The 18468-nt window shown below is 33.6% G+C and overlaps 1 protein-coding gene across 1 annotated transcript in view; it reads left to right on the top strand.

Annotated features, from left to right (window-relative positions):
- The window catches only part of efr3bb (EFR3 homolog Bb (S. cerevisiae)), a 37284-nt gene extending 20646 nt beyond the window's left edge, over window positions 1–16638 (top strand). The window contains exons 4-24 of the mRNA XM_067384336.1: window positions 1115–1242; window positions 1356–1506; window positions 2525–2646; window positions 3043–3192; window positions 6670–6804; window positions 7919–7997; window positions 8263–8398; window positions 9838–9996; window positions 10091–10202; window positions 10486–10537; window positions 10630–10802; window positions 11594–11669; window positions 11812–11973; window positions 13446–13577; window positions 13696–13763; window positions 13868–13995; window positions 14421–14512; window positions 15141–15189; window positions 15345–15451; window positions 15578–15627; window positions 15726–16638. Of these exons, the coding sequence (XP_067240437.1) occupies window positions 1115–1242; window positions 1356–1506; window positions 2525–2646; window positions 3043–3192; window positions 6670–6804; window positions 7919–7997; window positions 8263–8398; window positions 9838–9996; window positions 10091–10202; window positions 10486–10537; window positions 10630–10802; window positions 11594–11669; window positions 11812–11973; window positions 13446–13577; window positions 13696–13763; window positions 13868–13995; window positions 14421–14512; window positions 15141–15189; window positions 15345–15451; window positions 15578–15627; window positions 15726–15831 (2367 nt within the window). The 3' untranslated portion in view covers window positions 15832–16638. The remainder of the gene's footprint in view (window positions 1–1114; window positions 1243–1355; window positions 1507–2524; window positions 2647–3042; window positions 3193–6669; window positions 6805–7918; window positions 7998–8262; window positions 8399–9837; window positions 9997–10090; window positions 10203–10485; window positions 10538–10629; window positions 10803–11593; window positions 11670–11811; window positions 11974–13445; window positions 13578–13695; window positions 13764–13867; window positions 13996–14420; window positions 14513–15140; window positions 15190–15344; window positions 15452–15577; window positions 15628–15725) is intronic.
- The last annotated feature ends 1830 nt before the right edge of the window (window positions 16639–18468 follow it).

Genomic DNA, 18468 nt, shown 5'->3' with positions numbered 1-18468 from the left:
TATATATATATATATATATATATATATAATATATATATATATATATATATATATATATATATATATATATATATATATATATATATATATATATATATATATATATATATATATATATATATATATATATATATATATATATATATATATATATATATATAATATATATATATATATATATAATATATACATACCGCGATACACACAATATAGTAAAATCTTTAATAATAGACATTTTAGATGTCGTAATGCTAGATATCGTCATACCAGATATTGTCATATCCAGCTACAAAGAACTACCACTAGTAACATTCCTCCATAGAACCAAAAACTGTCCATAGAAATAATTTTTTCTCCCTAAAGTTTGGATTATTAAGTGGTTGACTAATTATCCAAGACTCAATGAGTCAGTTAGGTCATTTAAAAGGTTATCTAAAATGTTTTAGCTTCAATATTTCATATTTTTAGCAGTGATTCGAATGAGTAGGGGAACAAATGAGTAGGCGAGTTTAGCAAGCTTCCAACAGACTGTCAACTCACTAAAACAATTTTAGAGAAGTTGCATTTCGAAATTCATCCCCTTTAAAGCACTACAGCCATCAATGCACCACTTTTGTAACAACTCCACTGTCTGCATTTCAAGACGATTACTGTCGCTACCTTAGGTCACATGCTGTGAGCAATATTCCCATCACTATACAGAATCTGTAAGTGTTCTTTTGTGATAGATTTGTGCAATTATTTATGTATTTGAAAATGTGTCATTCGCTCTGTTAAAGTGTGTACTTGCATTCTGTCTGCACTATTTTAAATGCAAATATGCTTCCCAGGTAGGAATGCACAATATATTGTTACCATATTAGTTACTGGCTGATTTTTGTTTCTATATTTAAATATATTGATTCTACATTTAAATGTTTATTTATGCATGCTCATTTTTCCTTTTTTAATTTTTAAAAAGACTAATAAATAATGCTGCAAAATGCCATCGCAGGAATTAATTATGGAACATCAAGATCAAAAAGGTTGAAACATAACTGGATATTTAATTCCTACCTTATTACAAGTCTGCTGTGGTTATTGATGCTTTCTGTGTGCATGTTTATGTCTGTAGGATGGGTTGGTAAAGGCTAACATGGAGAAGCTGACATTTTATGCGCTGTCAGCTCCAGAGAAGTTGGATCGGATCGGGGCGTACCTGTCTGAGAGACTGTCCCGTGATGTAGCTAGACACCGTTATGGGTACTGAAATTCATAAGCCTGATCTGAGACATCCCATCTTATATTTTGTAATACATCTTTTTATCTTTCTCCTGTTACTCCTGCCTGTATTCAGTGTGTGTTTGTCTCTTCAGGTATGTGTGTATTGCGATGGAAGCCCTCGACCAGCTGCTAATGGCCTGCCACTGTCAGAGTATCAACCTGTTTGTGGAGAGTTTCCTGAAGATGGTGCGAAAACTCCTGGAGGCTGACAAGCCAAACCTGCAAATCCTGGGGACAAACTCAGTACGTAAACACTGTTGTATGAGTAAATGAGTATTCTATGGCGTTGAACATGCACCCGCATATACAACATATAAAATTCAGTGTCTAACCCAATTTATTTTATTCTGTATCACCCAGAACCACCTTAGCTACTGCACACTGCAGATATCAGTCACATATAAAAGCCCCTTTTAAACTGATTTAATTCTCAGTGGCGTTTCACAATGACCTTATTTACCTGGAACTGCTTTAGGACAAAGATGCGTTAGTCAGAACTGCACCCACATCTGTTCTCTGAAAGGTCATTGGGTTCTGTAAAGGCTGCATCCTATAATAATTAGGAAATGTAGGACTACAATATATGCAATTATTCATTAATTACATATTTAATATGCAGGCTCTAGTTTAAAATGAGTCATTAAATCATCTAAGTGACAGGGTCTCATCCATCAGTTCTCTGACATTTCTATAATAAGGCATTTTAATTTTGTTTTATTCATGGCATCAGTGATCTTGACTCAAAATAGCTAAATATATAAATAACCTAAAATATGCCAAATGATAAAAGATTGGGTTCCTTTTTTTATCTAAAAAATTATTAACAGATTTGTAGTTAATGTCAACGCAAATGTAAAAATATTTGTGAATATAACATCTAAGTATTTGAATGTGCATAAACCAAAGACCCTGTTCTAAACTTAAAATAATATAATAATGTTATTAATTTAATTAATTTGCTTCCATGCAGGTGAAGTCCGTTCCTCTATATGGATATTTATTTATTTATTTATTTCTGTAGGTGTCAGAAAAGCTTTTATTGCACAGTAATGATGATGAGGTCAACTGGGGTTAATGTAGAACAAAACATCACATTAACATTTAATCTTTGATAATACTGTCTCGTAATCACCCACTAGCTGGCCCTGGGTAGAGCAGCATTTGCAGTCTTTTTAAGGAAATGGCTTTTTAAACTGATTTGACTTTGGTTTGTCTGGTTATGTAATTAATTTATTTCTATTAAATTGCTCTCGTTTTCCAGTTTGTGAAGTTTGCTAACATCGAGGAGGACACTCCCTCGTATCATCGCAGTTATGATTTCTTCGTGTCACGGTTTAGCGAGATGTGCCATTCCAGCTATGAGGATCCTGACATCCGCACCAAGTGAGCGAACACATGCACACATCTGACAGTGTGCATTCAATCTAGATAGATAGATAGATAGGTTTATTGATAGATAGATAGAATATTAAATAGAACATACACTATATACTGTACACACTATCCACCTTATTTTTAAAATAAGAGCGTAACCATTTGTAAGTTAAATGTGCAAGGCTTCCGGTGTCATGCGTTTTCAGTTATTTTACCTATACAAAAACAGTCTGTATGCTGTTTTATATTGCAAATTCATATTTATCATATTAGTTCCTAGTTATTTACCTATAGCAGCGCTAATGAATCAGAAGTCATTCACAGAAACTTACTCATTTCCACATTGAAAAATAAGGTGGATACACTCACGTTTTTCCCAACTAAGTAAGTACTTCCTCATCTCAGAATCCGAATGGCTGGCATCAAAGGTCTGCAGGGGGTAGTGAGGAAGACCGTAAACGATGAGTTGCAGGCGAACATCTGGGACCCTCAGCACATGGACAAGATCGTCCCCTCGCTGCTCTTCAACCTGCAGTCTGGTGAAGGCACAGAGAGGTGAGAGTGTTGGGCTTCAACTGGCCTATAATTGACTCTTATTATATCTGTTCGAACAGGGTGTGTGAAGGTATGTAAAAACATATGTTGACAGGCAGGTAGGACATCCTATCGTATCCCTCGCAACGAGGGATATGATTGAACGAACATTTTATGGTCCTACACCTTCCACAGACGATATAAATACATTTAGACCACTTAATGAAATCTTGAGATAACTCATGTGACTCTATAGCTGCTGTAGTATATATACATATATATATATATATATATATACACGACTGTCCTGCTTTTAATGTTTCTAGTCAACGGTTTTATTAAGAAATTTCAGTCGATGTTTTTAAAAATGTAGAATTTCTGTCAGATATTAAACTCAAAGATTTTAATATAGTTTGTTATAAGAAATTTAATTAAATACAGTTTAATTATATCGTATTAAATTTTTTGCTATGAATATAACTTTTGATGCTAATATGGCCATTAAAATATATATAAATATAAAATATGTAACTGACTATATATATATATATATATATATATATATATATATATATATATATATATATATATATATATATATATATATATATATATATATATATATATATATATATATATATATATATATATATATATATATATATATATATATATATATATATATATATATATATATATATATATATATATATATATATATATATATATATATATATAAAATATATATATATATATATATATAAAATATATATATATATATATAAAATATATATATATATATATATATATATATATAAAATATATATTATAATATATATATATATATATATATATATATATATATATATATATATATATATATATATATATATATATATATATATATATATATATATATATATATATATATATATATATATATATAGTCACATATTTTATTTTCCCTGACAATCCACCATAATTATTTATATTTTGTATAACTATGTAGAAATGCCTATACTTCCCCAGTTTGGGAACAGTTTATGCTCACCAAGGCTGCATTTATTTGATCAAAACATGCATTACAAGTACAACACTAATATTATTAAATATGATAACAATTTAAAATAAATGTTTTCTATATTGTAAAATGTAATTTATTCCTGTGATTCAAAGCTGAATTTTCAGCATCATTACTCCAGTCTTCAGTGTCACATGATCCTTCAGAAATCATTCTAATGTACTGATGTGCTGCTCGAAACATTTCTTATTATTATCAATGTTGCAAAATGTTCTGTTGCTTAATATATTTTTGTGGATATCATGATACCTTTTTTCAAGATTATTTGATGAATAGGAAGTTCAAAAGAACAGCATTTATTACAACTTGAGTTAAGATTAGGGTTACAGTTGATTTTCGCACATGTACATCATTTAAATTTTGTATTGATATGTAAAGTTGTGGCGTTTGAAACCATAATTGACCTACTGCAGCACCGCACCAAATGTGAGTGGCGCATTGTGACATGTCAAACTAAATCGTTGCCATTATAATCCACCAAGACTGGTCTTTGTTGATGTGCACCCTACGCAGCCATAATTACACTGCAGGAGGAGACTTTAATTGCCCCTTTCTGCTGTTTGGTATGTGCTAATTGCTGTTTGATGTAAAGGGCAGCTGATAATTAACTCATCCTGTCAGATGTGCACATTTCAGATGGGCAGAACAGCAAGGCTGGTTTACTGCAGCCACAGCAATGAACTAAAACACAATGTGTTTGTTTCTGGTAAACTAAACAGTCCAGCATCCTTCTGGATGTGTGGTGAGAGGATTTTAGCTGAAGTGAGAAGAGTTTCTGCAGATTTAGACAGTCGTCATGTGGTTTTATAACCGAGGGACCGTGAATAGAGCAGCAGGCTGACTGACAGCAGGGTGTGTGAGGGCAGAGGAACAGTGTGATTAATTAATGATGAGATGAACCCTGTGAGAATCTCCGCTCTTTTTCTGACACACACAGTGAAGCTCACACAGGAAGTATTACTTTATATATGACATATTGTCTGACTTTTGGGGTCCTAAGACCCCTTACACAAAAATAATTTTCTTAATCTCTGTTTTCTCTGGTTAGTTCACCCAAAAATGAAAATTCTGTCATTAATTACTCACCCTCATGCTAGACTTTTGTTCATCTTTGGAACACAAATGAAGATATTTTTAAAGAAATCGAAGTTATTTCTGTCCCTCCATTGACAGCTGCGTAGCTACAACTTTGACACTTCAGATTTCAAAAGCGATTGTGTCTCTTACAAATGTTTGGACTAAACCACTCAATTCATATGGATTAGCTTTGCAATCTTTTTCTGAATATTTTAAAGCATCAGTCTGGTGTGTAGCTGTCAATGGAGGCACAGAAATCTCTCAGATTTCACTGAATATATCTTTATTTGTGTTCCGAAGATGAACAAAAGTCTTACGGGTTTTGAACACATGAGGGTGAGTAAATGATAAGATACTTGGGAAGAAAAATATGTATGGCATCTTGATATAACTCATGTGACACTTTAGCTGCTGTAGCATATTTTACTGGACTGTCCTGCTTTTTACAGGCAATGGTTTTATTAAGAAATTTCAATAGTAGATGTTTCTAATAATTTAAATTGTATACAGTATTACTGTATTTTTATTTTCAGACTTTCAGGCTTTTAAGTTACACTAACACATTTTCTTAATCTCTGTTTTGTCTTGTTTTCGTGTAAAAAAAACAAAACAAAAACAAAACAACAACATCAGAACATACTTAAAATTATACTTCAGAACTTACTTAAGAATTACTTCACAAGCATTTTTATTTCACAAGCAAATTATGATAATAAAAATTATGATAATAAGTATCATAATCTCCACTTAATCCACTTAATGGATTAAGTGGAGATTAGCCAATAATAATAATAGAGGTTATTATAAGTCTTAGGCCTGGTTTCACATACAGGGCTTAGACTAAGCCAGGATTACGCCTTAGTTCAATTAGGGCATCTAAGTAGCTTTTATAAACGTGCCTTAGAAAAAAACATTACTGGTGTGCATCTTAAGACAAAACAATGGCACTGACATATTTATGTTATGTCGGTGCAAGTTGCTTTCAGTTAAAACAGCTCAAACATGCATTTTAGTCTAGGACTAGCTTAAGCCTTGTCTGTGAAACTGGGGGTTAAAGTTACAGTATCAAAAACAGTCAGAGAAAATGTATAAATTGTGAGGTTTTTAATGCAGAAATCTCTGACTAACATTAGAAGTGGACTGCTGAAAATTGGTTTATTTCTGCTTCAGGTCTGCTGTTTTGAACGTTTTACACTTTTGAACACTCATTAGGTGATTTGATATGTCAGTAGTTTTTTTTTTTTATTCAGCTTCTTCTCGGAAACCCAAGCTCTTTTTCAATTCTCAGTTGAGGAGAGCTGAAAACTAAAAGCCTCCTTTTCTTTCTGTTTCCTCTGCAGTCGCTCTCCCTCCCCGCTGCAGGCCAGTGAGAAGGAGAAAGAAAGCCCAGCCGAGCTGACAGAGCGCTGCTTTCGGGAACTGCTGGGCCGTGCCGCCTATGGCAACATCAAGAACGCAGTCACCCCTGTGCTTATGTAAGAGACTCGCCACATATCATGCCTGTCAAAATAGGTTATAAAAGGATGAGGATATTATTTTTGTAAATCTATGCTGGTAATGCTTTAGTTTTTAAAGTATAGCTTGATTCTTATTGGCTATATTCACTTAAGATTTAGTAAATTTGTTTTATAATTCCAGTCTCTTAAAGGCACAATATGTAAGATTTTTGGATTCAAATATCCAAAAAACACTAGAACAGCATTATATATTTTGTTGACTTGTGTACTTCCAAGAATGTTTAAATCCAGAGAAATAAGCAATTTTATCTAGGACACGGACCATGTCCGTGCATCACCTATTAATGACATCATACCTGCGTTACCCTCAGTTTCCAGTTTTATTTTGTAGAAACCATGGGAAAACCAAAGATGCTTGAAAATATTATTTTATTTTATTTTTAGATACAGTTATAGACAGGAAACTACCCATTGTTATATCGCTCAACACGTTTAGTCTTATGGTTTGAATCTCGTTTTCTTGATTATATTAATATGATATTCAAATATTGATCTAGCTTACTGCAGTGTGCAACAAGTGCCTCATAGCAGACACTGAGTAAAGTTATAACATCATTTTCAACACACAAATGTATCTAATATGATAAACAGTGCTGCGTTACCCCACATACTCCTGACCCGGAAGAAGCGGAAGCGGCGACTGTGGCATAATAAAAGTTCAGCTGATCTCGAGCCGTGTGTCACGCTCGTCTCTCGTTAACAATCGCTCCAGCTGCCTCGTTCAGCTGCAACATCACTCGGCCCTGCTCTGCTTCGTATAGTAACTTCACTAATATCATCCATGAAAGTGGTTTCTGCCTGAGTTCCGTCCTGATTATTTTCCATCGGCTGTGAGGTGAAGACATCATCAAGCTACGCCTTTGTTTTGAATAGTCAGCCTGTAACAGTGAAAAATTACACTGTGCCTTTAATGTTGGCATATTGATTAATTCAAGAATATTTAAAACTCGTCTCAGTTTTAGACTATTTATGAGTTCATAATTAATCTCGCTGCAGGTGGTGTGAATCTAATTTTTCAGTCACTTTTGGCTTCATTTCTCTAGTTCAAGCTCTCTCGGTTCTCTCACCGCAGGCATCTTGATAATCACTCTCTGTGGGAAGGCAAAACATTTGCAGTGCGCTGCTTTAAGATCATCATGTACTCCATTCAGGTGAGTTCAGTCCTGTTTTTAATTGAGGCAAGAATCTAAATTTCATTGTAATTTTAATCACAAATTGAATGTGAATAGTTAAACTTTATTAATATGTTATTATTTTTGCAATTCTGTTTAGTTATGATTATTAGTGATGCAAAGATTATTCTTTTTAAATTATATTTACATTTATATACATATTTTTAATCACAAATTTTAATAAACATTTTTATCCTGGTCATTTAAATCTCTCCTCTTTGTCTCTTTCTTTCTGTCCCACTAGTCTCAGCATTCTCATCTAGTCATCCAGCAGCTCTTGGGTCATTTAGATGCCAACAGTAAGAGCTCAGCCACAGTGCGTGCTGGGATCGTGGAGGTCCTTCTGGAGGCGGCTGCCATCGCTGCCAGTGGCTCTGTTGGTGGGTGTGGAATTACAACACTGGTTAATGTGAATCGCTGTGATAATTATACTAAACATTACGTAGTGTAGCCAGTATAAAACTTACTGCACAGGAACAGAGTGGTATCTTATGATATGTGATATGTGTTATGCACAAGCTATAACACATACCACATATTTCATGCCTGTGCTCAGTATCTGGGTCACTCTCCCACAGACGTTAAGCTGCTCCTCTGGGAGAACAGAAGTGTGACATTGCATCTGACCCAATCTAGATTTCAGCCAAAAATATACAATTTACAGCCCAGCTCTTCTCTCCGACATCAGTGCTCACACCTAATGTCACGTGTGAAAGCCCTGTCACACTTCTTCTGGCAACACTGCTGCTGACCCAATGGGGCGGCACCACCTGCAACTCTAACAGTTCGGTACGTACCTCAGTTTTGAAGTCATGGTTCGGTACAACCACATACTTCATGCACAACCACGTTTTTACATATTATTCCTTTAAAAAAATATATAAATAAATAAAAAATAAAAATTGCTTCTGTTTTTAGATAAATTCAATATGGCAAAAAAAATTGCATACAAGGCAGGTTTTGCATTAATTTCTAAATTTAATTATAAAGTTAGTTAGTACTCCAATACATCTTTGAAATATAATCATTTACACAGTGTCTGTCATAACTTGTTTTCATGACAAATTTATTTAAACATTCATTAACAGTTAAGACATTACTAACAGATTAAGTAATTATAATGATTAGGCTAATATAGTGCATAAATGAAATGCTCCTCTCTAAAGTTAATTTCTCTAGAGAACTAACATGCTATCGACACTAAATGCCTGAGGTAAATGTAATGCAATGAGAGAGATTTTTTCAGGCTGTTTTATTGATGTCTTTCCGTAGTTGAAACACGTTGAGAGATTACATGTAAACTTACAGAGTGATTGTCTCTTCTTTTTCTGCGCTTTTTACTGGTAGCAAACAGCATTGCATTACCGTGTGCACCCCTTTCTGGATTAGATTAGTGTGGATCGCCTGTGGCCGACTGTATTCATCATGTGACTGCATGCACTGAACCGTGACGTCTGTACAGTGCGATTTGGGATGAATACATGTACCATTACACCTCTTATATATATAAAAAGTAAAATTTTTGCATTACTACATCACCAAACAGAATTGGAAAAAAAGAATATTTGATGGCACCACAGAGTTATGAGGATTGTGTCAGATATTTTGCTGTTTAAAAAATTATATTCTTACCACCCAGTATCTTATAATTGCTTTGCAGATTGTTTTTATTATTAAAAAGAGTGTGTTAAAACAACAATTTGTTCAAAAATTAGACACCGATATCACCAGTTGTACTGATTTAGTCTGCTCAGCTGCAGATTACTAATATTAAAAAAAGTGGCTGCATATATTATTAATGTGTGTGTTTACTGCTTAGGCCCCACAGTGCTGGAGGTGTTCAACACACTGCTCCGGCATTTGAGGCTCAGCGTGGACTATGAGCTCACAGGATCCTATGACTGCAACAACCTCGGCACCAAGATCATCAAGGAGCATGAGGAGAGACAGCTACAGGAAGCCGTCATCAGGACTATCGGTGTGTCTGTGAGCAGAATATGACAGACGTTTCACGGCCTTCTTTAAGTTTCTTTATTTTTAATTACTATGGTCTGTGTCTTTTTTATAATCAGGCTCATTTGCAAACACGTTACCCACATATCAGCGCTCTGAAGTGATGCTCTTCATCATGGGAAAGATCCCAATTCCAGGCATGCATCTCACACTACCCTCTACAGGCTCAGGGTGAGCACTGCAGCCACTACATACTTTTTTTACTATGAAAATCCCACAAGTTAATTTAGTTAAACATTATTGTGGTAGATAAAAGCAATTATTATACATTACATTTAATAGACATAAAATGTTTTCTTTATTTTCATACCATTGCATTTAAGTTTGTGGTAATTGTGTTTTGGTGAAAGTCTTTGCAAATCTCAAACAGAATCACGGTTTTATTTTAAAGCTTAAAAGTCTTCACTTTTCACATTTTCTAAGGTGAACATAATTTCTTGTGTCTGTACTGCAGGTTTGAAGGCAACCGAATGATCCAAGTCATGCTGTTGAAGTCCTTGAGACAGGTGAAGTCTACCTACTTGATGCCTCATTAAAGAGAATTTCATCAAAACAAGATTTGATGTTGTAAATTTTCATTCTTTTCTACACTGTCCAGGTCACATGTGGCTTCCAGACGACTAACATGCTGACAGCTCTGCCCAACTCCTTTCTGGACCCTTTGTTGTCATTTGCTCTGCTAGAGGATGCAGAAATTCGGCTGCTGGTGCTGGAAATTCTGGTCAGCCTCATTGACCGCCATGACAACCTCCCCAAGTTCTCCACCATCAGGTTAGTATCTTTAATGCATTTAGGTCTAGGTGTTCTGATCATGGAGTATACACTACCATTCAAAAGTTTACAATTTTTTTTAATGTTTTTAAAAGAAGTCTATTCTGCTCACCAAGGCTGCATTTATTTGATCAAAAATACAGTAAAAACAGTAATATTGTGAATTATTCTTAAAGTTTAAATAGTTTTGTATGAATACATTTTTAAAAGGACTTTACTCATGTGATGCAAAGCTGAATTTTCAGCATCAATCTTCAGTGTCACATAATGCTTCAGAAATCATTCTAATATGCTGATTTGCTGCTCAAGAAATATTATTATTATCAATGATAAAAACAGTTGTGCTACTTAATATTTTTTTTTAAAGAAAGTATTTTTATCAGGATTCTTTTATGAATAGAATGTTTAAAATGACAGAATTTTTTTGAAAAATTAATATTTTGTAACATAAATGTCTTTACTCTCACTTTTGATCACTTTAATGCATCCTTTCTGAATAAAAGAAAAAGAAAAAAACTTACTGACCACAATCTTTTGAATGGTACTATATGCTGACAAACCAGGGGACTCGAGTGGTCAGCTTACATCTAAATTGACACTATTTACTTTCATAATAAATGTGACCCTGGACCACAAAACCAGTCACAAGTCGTACAGGTATATCTGTAGCAATAACCAACAATACATTGTATGATTTGACAAACTTTCAAAAACAACAGAATCTGAAATTTTACTTTTTACTGTTTTACTAGTTTTTCTATGGTTTCATGTGTCACTTTGTCCCCATGCAGTATCATCTCTGATATCTCTGTACTTAAACTCAAAGTGGACAAGTGCTCACGTCAAGACAACCTCTTCATGAAGAAGGTACAGCACCCCTCTGTCCATCGCTCACCTTCCTGTTGTCATTATCATTCTGATCTTAAGTCAGTGCTTCTGTAGAGATTGCATGTATCCGAAGGGCTGATGTTGTGTTGAAGTGTTTTGACTGTGATATCTCTGTTTTTAGCATGCGCAGCATCTGTACAGACACATCTACCTGTGCAGTAAGGAACAGAGCAGCGTGCAGCCTCACTTTGAGAAGCTCTACTCACTCCTGGCCCTCATCAGCATGGAGCTGGCCAACGAAGAGGTGGTGGTGGACCTTATCCGTGTGGCGCTCGCTCTGCAGGTGTGTTTACACTCCTAAAGTCCCCATGAAATCAAATTTTACCATGAATATGTTATTAGCTTTTAAACAACAGTTATATTTCATTCCACCTATTTCTATGTCCATTTTGGAATATTGCGTTAAAAAACGCTGAATGGAAACAGCAAGATATGCATAAATTCTAAAAATGAGCATTAAAAACTTGTCATCTGAGTTGGATACATTTTTTTATCCGATAAGAAAACCTGCACATTAACTATGATTGAAACCCAATTACCTTACCGAATAAATTCGTCAATGCACATCAAAAAAGACTTTGTGATGGGACAGCGTAACTGGACCAACCAGTGGATGGATCTTGTTGCACATTATCTGAAATGCTGTTTTGGTTGTTATGAAATTCCTGAACAAAATCTGTCATCAAGGTGGTTCAGTATAATTACCTCATAGAACTCTTAAATGAATGCGTTCCCAAACAGCAGGCATCCACCTCCAAAAGCAAGTTAACATTACCATGTTTATTGTGTTTTGCCTGCGTGCTATGAGGAGAAGTATATTATGTATGAAAATTATTATATACAATGGCTTCTCCTACTGCATCAACTTACATTTTTCTTAGTGATATTTATCTCGGGAAGTGACAATTTTGTTGTCTTCGACTCACTGGATGGAAGTGATGCTTTATTCACAAATATTTTATGCAATATTCCAATTTTGGTTAAATTCACAACTTTGGATGCAAAAATAGCTAATGACAAAATTCACATTTAGAAGATGTATGCATTCAAAATTTACTGTCTCAAATCTTAGAAAGTATATTAGTCCTGCACACATACAGCAGGGTCACCAAATATGACATTAGAGATTACAGAAATCCGTTACCTCTCTTCAGTCTTAAATATGTGTGTCTATTGTAGAACTCCTTGTATATGAAAATGATGTGAAGAGTTCAGGGTGAAATCGCTATGAGTTTTTATATAGCTGTAAGGTGTTTTCCTGTTGTGCCCTCTACTGTACAGCTGTGAATTTGCTTTACCTTGTAAATTTGTCATTTCTCTCTTCTGCTCTAATCTCTCTTTATTTTTTTTTCATCTAGTTTTCATTTTCACCTCATGGAAGTTCAATATTTATTCTTTTCCTGTGCTGATAGCACAAATGGGAACTCAGAAAAACTATATTTGTAATGGTCTCCATTACCCTTCTATAGTTTACTTGCGAGTCCGTCAAGCCACACATAAAAGCACAAGAAACAAAACTAAACTATTCATCTTTTTCAGCTCTTTTATGGCTTTTTTTATTGAGGCCAGGTCATTTTTTCATTAATTTGAAACTCAAACAGTTTTTAAATTAGAATTTCAACTCAAAAAATGTGAATTTTGAATTTTCAAAATTTATTTTTTTGTTTCGTCATGACCTACATGGTTTAACAAGGAATTCATAAAGACTTTGGTTTCAGTGTTTCTTCTCTTCTTCCTGTGTTGCTTTCCATCCAGGACTTGGCTCTGAGCATTGAGGAGATGTTACCGGTGTATAACCGCTGTGCTGTTCACGCGCTGTCCTCTGCTTACCTCAATCTCATCAGTCAGCTCACCACTGTTCCTGCGTTCTGCCAGCACGTTCATGAGGTCAGTGCCATATAGACGCTGAACACAACCACCAGCTCTGTAGTCACTAAATGTTTGTTTTTATCAGCTGTATTGCATAACAATTTAAGATGAATAAAATGTATCTACCTTTTTGCAGGTGATTGAAATGAGGCAAAAAGAATTTTCTTACCTGTTACCTGAGGACGTCTTCATTGAAAACCCAAAGTAAGACAAACTGATTGCTTAATATTGTTTGTACTGTATTTTGGTCAAATAAATGTATTTATTATGTATTTATAAATGATTTGCCTGTCCTGTTGATTTCCCAGGATTCCTAAGACACTGGAGAAGCTGGAAGGAGAGGTGTTGTTCCAACAGGCCAAGATCACTGAGGTTCTTGGAGGAAGTGGCTACAATACTGAACGACTAGCTACACCTTACATCCCACAGTTTACAGGTGCATAACGGAGCATTTTGTGCCACATAATATCAAAAATAACTATATTTTTAATAGATATCTCTTCTATAAATGTTTCTTTATAAATGTCTTATTGTGCACAAATTATCATTGTGCACCAATCAAATACTAACGGATAACCTTCTCTTCATTGTCTCTCGCTGAATACACTTTTTCACTTGGAAATGTCACATGGCACACTCTAAATGCACTGCGTGTGCCGTTCATGTTGTAGAATACACGCAATGTAATTCTTATTGTAGATAAACAGTTACACAGAGCCAATGCAATCAAGGCATTTGCATTGCAGATTAACTGATTAGTTTTAGTCTGATTAGCTTTAGTCTAAAGTTGTTTCTGCTTATTAGCTGACTGACAGATATTGATTGAGTAAACAGTTGATTAATTCCACCCTCTTCCCTTAGATGAGGACCGGCTGTCAAAGAGAAAGAGTATTGGGGAAACAATATCTCTCCAGGTGGAGGTAGAGTCCAGAAACAGTCCCGACAAAGAGGAGGTAAATGAAAGCATACAACCCTTACAGACAAATTTGGCTTGTTTAGATTTTAACGAAGACATTACAGGCACATTAATGAAACTTTTATTGTGAGGACATTTTCTGGCATTCACAGGTATAGCAAATCAAACAAACACACATTTACCTGTTTAAATTTAAGAAGACACAGAATTATAATAGAATTTGTTTATATATATATATATATATATATATATATATATATATATATATATATATATATATATATATATATATATATATATATATATATATATATATATATATATATATATATAGAAAATATAATATAAATAATTGAATACTTTTAAATATCTAAAGTAAACAAAAATATTAAGTATAAAAATGTATATGACTATGTTGCAATATATAAATGTAATTTTTATATATATATATATATATATATATATATATATATATATATATATATATATATATATATATATATATATATATATATATATATATATATATATAATATATGTGTGTGTGTGTGTGTATATCTAATATATAAACGTATGTTAAATTTACCATTAAATAACAAAGTTTTATCAGATATAGCTGACTTGTGGGGACGAATTGTTCTGATGTTTGTTTTCTTTTCCTACAGAGAACACCAGCTGAAGAAATCACTTTTGAAACACTAAAAAGCGCCATCGGTGGGTTGGTTTAATGAGAATTGAACTTTCTCTACACTGTCTCTGCAGATATTTTCAGAACCTGCATGATGTAATCATTTGTATCAATATTGCTTTGTTAACTCCTCTATTAGCTGAACAGTGCTAAAGTGTGTTTGTGTGTGCATATTCTCCAGTGGACAGTGTAGGCGTAGAGGAACAGGAGAAGGAACGCAGGAGACAGGTGGTTGAGAAGTTCCAGAAGGCCCCCTTTGAGGAAATAGCTGCCCACTGTGGTGCCAGAGTAAGTTAACCTCATAGCGTTTTTCCTTTTATTTCATGAAAATTTATGCCACTGTTGTCTTCTCTCACACTGATCAGCTCAATACTGTAATTTAGGGCTAATATTTGTTCTTCTGTTTCCTCCCAGGCTTCAATGCTGCAGAGTAAACTTAATCAAATCTTTGAAATCACGATCAGGTGGGTTGCAGCACGGCTCATTTCGAACATCAGCCGTCTCTGGTAAAGATGTTTGCGATGATAAATCTTCTTATCTTTTCACTCTTTTTTGCTTACAGGCCTCCTCCCAGTCCATCTGGAACCATCACATCAAGTTACGGCCAAACCCAGAGTCGCTCTGTCCCCGTTTATGAGATGAAGTTCCCGGACTTGTGCGTTTACTAGTGCAGCTCAACTCAGGATTCAGGAACCTTCAGTAGCAGTAAGAGGTGCAGGGAGCTGGAGGGTTTTAACTATTAAATTATATTTTTATGTTTTTAATGAAGGAAAACTAAGAGGTCAGCCCTCCTCTATCCTATAAGCCTCATTGCTGTATTGTCCCGTCCCCCCACCTATGCTGTTACTGTAGACAGTAACTTTTGGAAGATTTTCAAACATTTGGGTTCAGTTACGCTGAGTTTTCTGTATGTACAAATATTTCCCACACATTCTTGGTTATTCTGCTCCTCCATAGCTCACATAGACATGTATTTGGGCAAGTATTGCAGCAAAATTCCAACTCAGCGGGGGCACAAAACCTATTAAGAACATGTCTGGGTTATATTTCACCCCTAAAATCAGAAGAAAGAAATAATAAATTATATTTTGAATGAATAAATTAAAAAACTTATTTTAGGACCTTTAAGATTTTTTTTATTTTTTTTTTTTTGCAATGTGACATTGTTTTCATGACAATTAAGCACATTTACCCCCAAATTCTCATTGTAATATTAAAGAAAATATTTAAATTGTTTATATATTTATTGTAGGAATTCTTCTACTGTCTTTAATTATGCATATTTCAGTGTTGATTTCAATTACAAATCATTTCATTACAGTCATTCCTTATTGTAATAAACTATAGTAAAATCACTAGTATTTAAGGCGGTAGTTATTATTTTGAAGGTGAATAGTATTTAATTGTCATAAAAAATTGTTATGATGCAAAATAATCTTAATGATCATAAAATAGGCTTCATTTTCTTTATGATCTCATATATATATATATATATATATATATATATATATATATATATATATATATATATATATATATATATATATATAATGTGTATATATATGTATATGTACACACACAGATGCACTTTTTTTTATCGTACAATAAATTATGTGAGAAAAAGATGAAACTTCTCCCTCTGTCATCTCACGATAAATTGTGACAAATCAAGCTTACTACCAAGAGTTTAAATCCTATTTGTATCAATGAAGCCCATTTATTACACATTTATTAACACGTCTCTTGAATGATTTTTACTTGTTGGTGCTAATTTTTGTTCCTAGTAGTTTGAACATTTACTGAATTAACTTTTTATTGTTTTCTTTAAACATTGGAAGCTTGTTATCACAAAGTGTTCTCAGTCTGTGTAGATATCTGGAGTTCAGATCACTGTCTTATGTGTTAAACAGTTAAGTGGTGTTAAGGAGCTCTGGTGCTCAATAAACTATTTAATTAACACTTTTTTTATTTATCTAACCATACTCATTTGCATTCATCTGTAACCTGCTATGCTGTGCTTATTTTTGAGTGCTTCCGCACAGTGTTGTGGCATTAGACAATTTTTAAAAATATTTTTATTTTGTAAACATAAGCATAATTTTTACTGTGTATATAAAGTTGTGTATAAGGTCTATGAATATATGTAAATAGCTGTTTATTAGTTTTAGAATGCTCTGGTTTAGTCCTTGTTTGGTCATTGTCTGAATGAGAGTGTGTATTTCTTCATAAAGAACAAATCAATATGACACCTTCATTTTAATAGAGTTTACAAAATTCATAGGTTTGTTTTTGTGATTGACTGCTAGCTCCAGGGTTCAGAGGCAAATGAAGAAAAAACAGTCTATTAGGAAAGGCAACATCACCATTCATCACACTCCTGGTCAAACATATTTTTTTTTTATACGTTTTGTCATTTGAATTACATAAATCTCGACAAATATCCCGGATCATGCCGAGAGATATTTCAGTGCTGATCTGTGTCTCTACATATAATAGTTTAGGGATAATATACAGCCAGTGTTTATTTTGCTATTGTTACCATCTGACTGTACATTATCCTGCTTATTAAATCCTGCTAATTACAAAATAAAAAAATATATGGATATGAAATATTCATTCTGAGTTGATATTATTTAATTATCTTAATTCTAGATTAGCTTACTTGTAGATGTGCTAAGAAAAAAGTCCATTATAACGTAGAAAACAGTCGGCCTAGCAACAAAACATGCAATACAACAACATTACGATATTAATTTATATTTTACTTTTAATCTGCAATCGAAGTTATGTTTTTTATGGACTAGTTAGCTAACATATTTATCGACAATGTAACAAGTCTTCCTGTATTTTAAGTTCTCTCTCATCTGGCTCTTTGTGTTTCTTACCATTGTTCTTCCAAGCTGTTTCTTTCTTTCTTCTAGCCACCAATCAAAGATTTTCTCTTCACAGTAAAATTAAGTTAGTAACTGTTTTGAGTTGCCATTGAGCTATTCTAACTTGTTTTGGTCTGAAAAGCAAGCGCGTTGAGTGATACGAAAAACATTCACAGTTTAGAGGACATTATACAAAATTTATCCTATTGGCTTATAAGAATCAAGTATTTTAGAGGCTGTATAATAAATTCTGTTTTTACCATTTGATGGAAAACTTTAAACCTGTAGGTGTGGAACCTTCCGTTTTCCTCTCGTCTTTCAAATTATTCAAGTTTAGCTAGCAGACATTTATGTGTTGTCTGCATATTTTAGTCCCATCATGTGAAAGGACTATTTTTTGTATGGCTGTGGATTTTTATAGTGCCATTAACT

This window comes from Chanodichthys erythropterus, chromosome 4, assembly GCF_024489055.1.
Source record: "Chanodichthys erythropterus isolate Z2021 chromosome 4, ASM2448905v1, whole genome shotgun sequence".
In the NCBI taxonomy this organism is placed as follows: domain Eukaryota; kingdom Metazoa; phylum Chordata; class Actinopteri; order Cypriniformes; family Xenocyprididae; genus Chanodichthys; species Chanodichthys erythropterus.
Note: the sequence above shows the minus strand (reverse complement) of the source record. Positions and strands in the feature narration are given on the sequence as shown.